The sequence below is a fragment of the Ostrea edulis genome, chromosome 6 (assembly GCF_947568905.1).
Source record: "Ostrea edulis chromosome 6, xbOstEdul1.1, whole genome shotgun sequence".
Classification (NCBI taxonomy): Eukaryota; Metazoa; Mollusca; class Bivalvia; order Ostreida; family Ostreidae; genus Ostrea; species Ostrea edulis.
The window spans coordinates 48851102-48861062 of record NC_079169.1 but is presented as its reverse complement, the minus strand read 5'-3'; the positions used below and the strand labels follow the sequence as shown (position 1 = coordinate 48861062).

The following is a 9961-nucleotide window of genomic DNA, read 5'->3' as shown; positions in this document are numbered from 1 at the left end:
CGTGCCACACCTGCTGTGACACGGGACCTCGGTTCCTGCGGTCTCATCAGAAGGACCGCCCCTTTTAGTCGCCTCTTACGACAAGCAAGGGGTTATTGAAGCCCTATTCTAACCACGGGATATTTTTTTTTTAGAATATGCTTGACAAAGTAAAAAAAATCATAGTAAATGGAAATGACAATGTATATATGCGTTTTGTATTGTGTTACTAGTGGTTATTCCAATGAATTTTCTACCATCCTTTGCCTTTACTTTGCATACATTAGAGAAACTCGTGCAGTAAGCTACAAGTGATGACCGGTCCAGGTCACGAACATTGCGGTACTATTGTTCTTATGTATGTCGGATATACTCATGCGAAAAACGCAATATAAATAAAATTGAATTATTCAATCATTCTAAAGTTGCTAGAATAATAATTCTAAAATATACTGTAGGGGACCACAAGAGCAAAGCATGCACGCGCACTGTAACCACTAAGTCATGCTAATTTCTAAATCAATGGTGGAATCAGAACATACGGTGATTGATATTGATAAAGAATTCTTGGTACGAAGAAAGTGTTAAACCAGAACAGTTTCTTGTTTGCATATTATAGTTTAACGACACGATCGAGAATTGTTTACTCATATGGAGACGTACGTCTCTATTGCCTGTCAAGGACTGTAAAATTTAGGTCTCTGATCGGTACTTACATGTACGGCCATTGGGCAAGGAATATCTTTATTTTACCAATGGGCCTCGCTTTTTGCGGTCTCATCCGAAGAACAGGCGCATCTTGTCGCCTCTTTCTACAAGCAAGGGTTAGGTACTGAGGTCCTATTCTAACCCAGATCCCCAATAAATAAACAAAAAGGCTTTGAAATAATACTAATGTACACTATCCGTACACCATTAGCCATGTTTGATTTTTCTGGTTGAACGTAGTTCAATCCCCAAAATATATTTTTAAATGCGCCACTCAGCATATATTTTTATATGTATCTAAAAGAGGATAATGTTAATTTCAATGATGTCCATTAAAGTTCTGATGACTAAATTGTGAATTTCGTATTCGTTACAAACTAAGTTTACTAACTATTTAAAACATATTCCACCTACATCTACCACGTCATGCTTCAGAATTGCCATAAATTTATCTTTCTTTTTTCAAAACTTTGGTAAGCACCCCCTGTCAACCTCATAACCTGCCTTAACGTACCCGCGTAATATTTTCGTGTGGAGTAAAGTATTGAGGCTTGGCAGTACGGTTACTGGATCTTGCTATGAATCTATGTTTTAAGGGTTTTTGTGAAATTTAGGAATCAATTATACATGTAGGTATGGTAACTCATATTCATTCGTTTCAATAACTGGGATATTAAATGTGTTTAAAACTGAAGTACAATTTGCAATAATTTCATATTATGAAAGGGAAATTAAAGTATAAGTACGATTATTAAATATGGGATTAATGTCACTTGTTGAAATTTAATTGATAGATTGAGGAAATGAACATGAAGACTTCTCATAATTCAGTACCAGGTGGATGACATTCCAGACAGAACAAAAATATAATTCTGGGGTGTAATATTGAAATTTTGGCACCAATTTTATTTTTAAGCATTTTTCCTCAACATGAAAAACTCTAGACATTGCACTGTATCTTAGAGACATTCAAATGATTACCTAAATGGTTAGATGTAGTCTGCACCGATGTTGATGACGTCACGAGTACTGGAGTAGTTGTTGGAATGTCTTTCGGTGTTGGTCGTGGTGTTGTTTGTTTTGTTCTCGTGACTTTAGATAGGATGAAAGAAACAAACGGATTGTAGATAGCTTCACTATTTAACTTTAAGTACGGATAAAGACATAAAAATTGCAAGAATCGATTTACGAAGTGAATATTTGCATGTATTCGTCTCTGAAAGTAAGTATCTTAATGATTTGAAAGTCTAACTTTCCATGGAAATTTATTTCAATAAAACTAGTTTAGCATCATCGTTTTGTAGTTTTCTTTACTACTGATTGCATGGTGAATCTTGAATTCAATAAACATAGTATTAGCTTGTATCGTTTTCCCGTTAGGTTGTTATGATAATCAAACACTTCGATGTATTTCACAGCTGACAATGCTAACAAAATAAATGATTAATACGCAAGTTCCGAGTTTCCCAAAAGTTATTTCCCTTTTGTCAAACTCTTTCGCATTTTATGACGTATGGTGGGTACACAATATATACATTATATCGTAGACTGGCATTGTACATAACAATTACGTACGATTAATGTAATAAAAGCGTAAGTTTTGTTTATATCAATCACTGGTATGCATATTCTGGCCATATCAAGCATAATGTGTTTGAATAAGATCATCAAATTGGCTATTGAATCATTATATTCGTTTCCTCTTCTACATGAGTGACGCTTTTATCAAAGAAAGATGGCAATTAACAATATTTGTTTGAGCCATTTTGTTATCCAATACTCATAAACTCACTAAAGTTGCCTTTTCCCTGAGATAGGATGGTCTCAGGAACTCTGGATATCATCTTTTAAGAAATAATACAACGATAGTAATCAGCAAATGTACCCACTGTCATCATATTTTACGTCATAATTTACGGAAGTGTTCGACAAAGGGAAATAACTCTTGGGGAACTCGGAACTTCCGTATTGAACGATACTTCTTCTATAAAAATAATCTTATATGTCCCTATCCTACTACGTGTTAACTATTATACTTAATATGACAAATTGAAGGAAAAGAAATCACTATGAGTACACGTTTATCAACATTTATCAATATCTGATTCTCTCATATCATTATTAATATTATTATTAATATTTCTTGTTAATAACGCAAATATAACTAGAAATGTTCTGACGTTATCATTATATTTTACGATATGTTGATATTTAATTGACACATAATTCATTACCAGGTATATCACGTTTCAGGCAGAAGAGAAATAAAATTCCGTGTTGTATTGGTGAACTTTTTTGTTTTATTTTTAAGCACTTTTCATCAAAATGGAAAATTCTAAACATTATTTTCTATCTTAGAGGCATTCAAAAGATTACCTAAATGTTTTGTTGTAGTTTGCACTGATGTTGATGACGTCACGAGTACTGGAGTAGTTGTTGGAATGTCGTTCGGTGTTGGTCGTGGTGTTGTTCGTTTTGTTCTCGTGACTTTAGATAGGATGAAAGAAACAAACACATTGTAGATAGCTTCACTATTTAACTTTAAATACGGATAAAGACATAAAAATTGCAAGAATCGATTTACTAAATGAATATTTGCATGTATTCGTCACTGGAAGTATCTTAATGACTTGAAAGTCTAACTTTCCATGGAAATTTATTCAATCAAACTCGTTTAGCATCATATTGTTGTACTTATCTTTACTACGGATTGCATGGTGAATCTTTAATTCAATAAACACAGTATTAGCTTGTATCGCTTTCCCGTTAGGTTGTTATGATAATCAAACACTCAAGTAAAATCGATACATAAAATGGCATTTAGTGTTTTATATGGATAATGTTTAGTGAAAAATATCCGAGAACGAAACGACGTTTAAATCGATACGCAGTAAGCTTCCATATATTTTCATCGAGGCATGTGTTTATCATCACGAGACTATCACGTGACATTATATATTTCGATCCAACAAAAATAATTGTGATAATTGCAAAAGTTCAACGATATCGGTTACATGCAGGCCGACCCTTTTGTTATTGAAAAACAGAGCCTACTTTATATTAAACGAAACGTTTTGGGAACAAGTTCTCCGATTGAAGGAAAGAAGTTTAAAATGCATCTAATGCAGCATATTTCTTAATTTTCGAGAGTATGCAAGAGATTATCAGATGCGGAAAGGGGTTTCGTTTTGTGTCAGAAGTTGTTCTCAACACTTTTCTGATATAGCAGTGTATCAAACATATAAATATATATACATCAAGCACCAACATACACTGTACATCGTTGCACTTTTACATTTACTGAAGCTATCGCAATAATTATGTAAATTAAACGCAGTGCTAATCGGAATCAGGAGAATATATAGGGGCGATTTCAAGGTACCATTACGAAATGACGATCACCATCGCGCAAACTAGATATAATAAATGCTGAGTGATTTGATATGAAAAAGAAATAATATATGATTATATGATAAGCATTTTACAAGACATTTTTTCATGTATACTGCTTATCACTTGATAACGGTAGTAAATAACGACATACTATTATGACATTTTCCCCGCGATACAACTGTAAGAACGTGTACGTCATGACGTTGTTTTTATTGTGACGTCATATGGTGCGATGTGCACTAAGGTACATTTATATACAGCACTGAAATTGTTGTCGGGAAGCCTTATTTGAACTGAGCACTTCAGTGTATTTCACAGCTGACAATGCTAACAAATTAAATGATATTGGGAATGATATTTCTTCTATCAAAAATAGAATATATACATGTAAAATATCTTATATGTCTGTATCCTACTAAGTGTTAAGTATTATACTTAATATGACAAATTGAAGGAAAAGAAATCACTATGAGTACACGTTTATCAACATTTATCAATAGCTGATTCTCTCATATCATTATTAATATTTCTTGTTAGTAATGCAAATATAACTATAAATGTTCTGACGTTATCATGACACTGTACTATATGTTGACATTTAATTGATATATCGAGGAAATGAAAATGATGACGTCACATAATTCAGTACCAGGTGGATGACATTTCAGACAGAACTAAAATAGAAATCCGGGTTGTATTATTGAAATTGCGGCACCAATTTTATTTTTAAGCATTTTTCCTCAACATGAAAAACTCTAGACATTGCAATCTATCTTAGAGACATTCAAAGGATTACCTAAATGGTTAGATGTAGTCTGATTTGATGTTGATGACGTCACGAGTACTGGAGTAGTTGTTGGAATGTCTTTCGGTGTTGGTCGTGGTGTTGTTCGTTTTGTTTTTGTAACTTTAGATAGGATGAAAGACACAAACGCATTGTAGATAGCTTCACTATTTAACTTTAAGTACGAAAAAAGACATACAAATTGCAAAAATCGATTTACAAAGTGAACATTTGGATGAATGCGTCTCTGAAAGTTAAGTATCTTAATGATTTGAAAGTTTAACTTTCCATGGAAATTTATTTCAATAAAACTCGTTTAGCATCATAGTTTTGTTCCTTTCATTACTACTGATTGCATGATGAATCTTTAATTCAATAAACACAGTATTAACTTTAATCGTTTTCCCGTGGGGTTGTTATGATAATCCAACACTGCAGTGTATTTCACAGCTGACAATGCTAACAAATTAAATGATTAAGGGAATGATAGTTCTTCTATAAAAAATAATCTTATATGTCCCTATCCTACTACGTGTTAACTATTATACTTAATATGACAAATGGAAGGAAAAGAAATCACTATGAGTACACGTTTATCAACATTTATCAATATCTGATTCTCTCAAATCATTATTAATGTTATTATTAATATTTCTTGTTAATAAAGCAAATATAACTATAAATGTTCTGACGTTATGATGACATTGTATTATATGTTGCTGTTTAATTGATAAATCGAGGAAATGAAATTGATGTCACATAATTCAGTACCACGTTTGAGACAGAAGAAAAATAAAATTCCGTGTGTTATTGGTGCAATTCTAGCACAGGTGTTATTTTTAAGCACTTATCGTCAAAATGGAAAATTCTAAACATTATTTTCTATCTTGGAGGCATTCAAAAGATTACCTAAATGTTTCGTTGTAGTTTGCACCGATGTTGGTGACGTCATGGGTACTGGAGTAGTGGTTGGAATGCCTTTGGTTGTTGTTTGTGTTGTTGTTAGCTTGGTTTTAGTGACTACATATACATGAAAGGAATCAGTCATTTTGTAGATATGGCAATGTTCTGCTGAAATTCATCACTTCAATTGCTATACCTTGATGATTTCTTGAAAGTTCATGTTTCCTTGGAATTTAGATTGATGTAAACCTTTACCAGATAAACAGTTTTTTACATAGTGATTCGTTGTTTATTTATAATCTGTTATCAAGACATTTTAGTTCAGTATAATACCTCTCAAAATTAGATTAAATCCTTTTCCTGTAAGATCGTCATAATTAGAAAAGAGCGTTATCTTCAATTTGTTCCCGGTAGTAATAACAGTTTTCTGCATTGATTTGTCGCCTGTTTTGAATATTGCGAAGTCCTCATCATCTGTGTCTTGTATCTGTTATTGAGGAAACCGAAATACAGTTTTTCCAATTAACAAAGTACATTTCCTCACATAAATAGCAATAAGAAACTGAATTTCAAGATTTGATTTGCGTTAAATTCCTAATGTAGAAAACAAATTAAAACCTTCAAATAGTCGCCACAAGGGAATCCTGGAGTGTAATGAATATCCATATCTAATATATTTATAGTGACTTCCTCCGTGGTTCCCGGGGCTGTCACGGTCCATATGTAGACTGTGTCTTTCTCGTAATGCTTTGTGGGATACCCCGGTGATTTAATGGATGATTCCTGGGATTGATGTAAAGTTATGTTTTTGGAAATTTTGTGCCTGGAACCTGAACCTTTGCTGTAGTAAATTCCTAGAATACAATCATGTGTGGTATTTTTATTATTTAAGAATATTTCTAAATATATTTTACATTTTATGAAGGAAACTAACCTGATGGATACGTGTGCCAATGTACTTAGTGTAAATTGTGATCCAAAGGTGATGACGTATGAATAATAAATTGGATGTAGGTGCATGTGCCACGTGGATAAGTTCAATTGACTATAGACTAACGTCCGATACGGTAATACATATATACCACTACATGATATGGTTGTGTGGAAGAATTACAGATGCGTATTACAAAGAAATAATCTGATAAGTGTTGCATGAAATATGTTACTTACAAAAGTTAGTCACCATATAAAGATATTTAAATCATCTTAGTTCCATCTTTAATTCTTAAGAAAAATATGCTTCCATATTTCATCATTGCTTCTTTGCTGTATTATGAAACAATCAAGTCATTACTAGATTTACAAAACTTCTACAAGGCTTACTGATTTATAAAAATGTCATACAAACTAGATGTTTGGAAAAGGACACCAAAACATACTGCTATAATTATGTAAAGATGTCATTGGTTATTAATGTAATTATAAGGATAAAAAACTAATATTTTATTTTTCCAGGATGATGTATTTAACAATAAAGTAGTCGTTCATGTGGTCCAGAATATAAGACCTACATCTATTAACAATATATATGTATTCAAATGTCTATTTGATATTTCGCAGTAAACTGGAAATAAAATAACCAACAAATTCTTCCATGTTCGATTGGTATGTAGATTTGTCACAGAACATAGATTTAACGGTAAACTATCAACTCAATTCTATAACAAATTGGATGATCAATTTTCCATGTTCATGAAACTATGTTCCATTATATATGATATCTATATCTGAAAATGTGAAGATAACAAACAGTGATTAATCTAATAACTCCTATAAGAAATGCAAAATAGAGAGTAGTGTAATCATGACCCCTGTGTATACCAGAGGTGCGATTATATGCCCATGAGGAGTAAACATACCCTGTCGACAGACCACAACCGTCATTAGCCGTCAAACAATATACAACAAACCAACTCTTTACCTTATCTAGATAGAGGCTCATTACTGGTGTGACCGATCAACAAGGGATACAAATTCCTTCATACAACGAACTTTCACTGATATGCAAATAATTTGCATATACGTAAATATACTTCTATAAGCATATCTCCCTGTAAAAACACACCACCATATATACAAAAATACTCTGGTATGCATATTTACACCTAGTCAGGGATATGTGTAAATCTGTTTACTTTTGTGTGGAAACGCAAATTTGAAGATGGAAGGCAATACATGTATATAGAAATTACCACATTCTTCTTTACGCTGAGAGGTTCCTCCACGGTGTTTCTTGATGGAAATACCTTTTCACTAATCTTTATACACATAAAAACAAAGATATTTTTCTTCATTCTAAAATTATCAAACCATCGTCATTGAAATTTTTAAGAACATCACTCTCAAACCAGACATTTGATCGTGGTTTTCTTCAAATTTCACACTTATTGGAGCATCCTACTTCAATTCAAATTCTTAATAAATATGGAATAAATCTCTTTCCTGAATGAAGCCATACTTATGGATGTCATGATTACAAATGAACATAATGATATATTACACACTGATTTACTCACGGTACCTAAAATCACACGGACACGCGTAGCAAATTTACAATTGCACAAAGGAACAGATTTGATCATGATTAAATATACTCATGAGTTAATTTCTCGCTTAATAGAAACGTTTTTGGCATACAAGGTGAAGACAACGAACAGCGATCAATCTCATAACTCCTACAAGCAATGCAAAATAGATAGTTGGGCAAACACGGACCCCTGGACACACCAGAGGTGGGATCAGATGCCCAGGAGGAGTAAGCATCCCCTGTTGATATAATCGCACATTTGCTTTTTCCAAGTAGCTGTGTTTGTCCTCTATGTTATTGGTTTATAAAGAGAATTGAGGAGATTCATCAGTGGTCATAAATCTCTTTCAGACCCTCGCCAAATTAATGGCAAATAGCAGTGGTTTTAAAACATTTAATTGCTTTCATGTAGATAATATGAAAATGCTTACCAAAACTGTTTACCATAAGGATTATCATAGTCATCCACGTCATGTTTGGGTTCACGGTATGCGGTGGAACAACCTGTATGCATGTATACCAGGAACACAATCAAATATCAAGATCACTTTTTTTGTATATGTGTTGACATAAGGAAATAAATGATGTCAATGCTAAAATTGCAATGGGAAATAAATGCATACATAATTATCATTGGCAGAACGACCATGTTTTTCTGATTTTCATGAATATCGCAGTTACATCTACTGTATGTGACCGGTCAACAGCGGATGTTTACTCCTCGTAGGCATATAATCCCACCTACGGTATGTCCAGGGGTCCGTTGTTGCCCTGTTCTTAATTTCATATTCTTTATAGAAGTTATAAGATTGATTACTGTTTGTTATCTTCACCACTTCATGCAACACATATTTCCCTTACAGGTTTAGTGGAATTTTTATCATGCAACAGTGCTAATTTGAGTAAGGAAGATAAAAAAGCATTGTGTCCATAGGTGACATAACATCAATTCAATTTTTCAAAATTCATTATTACTTCAATTCAATATAGATCAATGTTAATCATTCAAAATTGTTTAACTGTAGATGCGGCGATTTAGATGCAAGATGAAGATAACGAACAGTGATCAATCTCATAACTCCTACAAGCAATACAAAATAGATAGTTGGGCAAACACGGACCCCTGGACACACCAGAGGTGGGATCAGGTGCCTAGGAGGAGTAAGCATCCCCTGTTGACCGGTCACACCCGCCGTGAGCCCCATATCCTGATCAGGTAAACGGAGTTATCCGCAGTCAAAATCAGTGTGCCAAGAACGGCTTAACAATCGGTATGAATTACGTCAGACAGCATTTGACCCAATGCGAGGTTGTATAACCTATGAAGAGCTTGTCAACGAGAAAACCATGCAGATATATAAAAATGAAGGAAATGGTGGTCATCAATATCATTTCTAATCATTTATATCATTGGAGTATATGGTTGGAATAATTATAATTTGAGGTCAATTTATTGATAGGTCGTTTCTATTTTTAGTAACAGAGCATTCTGTATTTACACGTGGATTAGTCTTTGAACACAAGAAAAATCCTTAAATATTAGGGTTTTATTTTTTCAAAAATGCAAATCAATTCTGAAAACTTGTGAAAAGAATGGATTTTTTTAATGATATTTCCATGTAAACTACTTATGGAGAAATCCTGTTTGACATCATAAGTGTCCATAT

At 33.2% G+C, this 9961-nt stretch overlaps 1 protein-coding gene across 1 annotated transcript; it reads right to left on the bottom strand.

Annotated features, from left to right (window-relative positions):
• Positions 1 to 695: 695 nt before the first annotated feature.
• On the bottom strand, positions 696 to 8840 carry LOC130046824 (mucin-2-like). The gene is made up of 8 exons (XM_056139826.1): positions 8726 to 8840; positions 6386 to 6621; positions 6101 to 6254; positions 5774 to 5884; positions 4877 to 4987; positions 3064 to 3174; positions 1669 to 1779; positions 696 to 791 (listed from the first exon to the last, which is right to left on the bottom strand). Exons 1-8 carry the CDS (start codon positions 8766 to 8768, stop codon positions 757 to 759), a joined length of 912 nt encoding a protein of 303 aa, XP_055995801.1. The 5' UTR covers positions 8769 to 8840; the 3' UTR covers positions 696 to 756.
• Positions 8841 to 9961: the final 1121 nt, after the last annotated feature.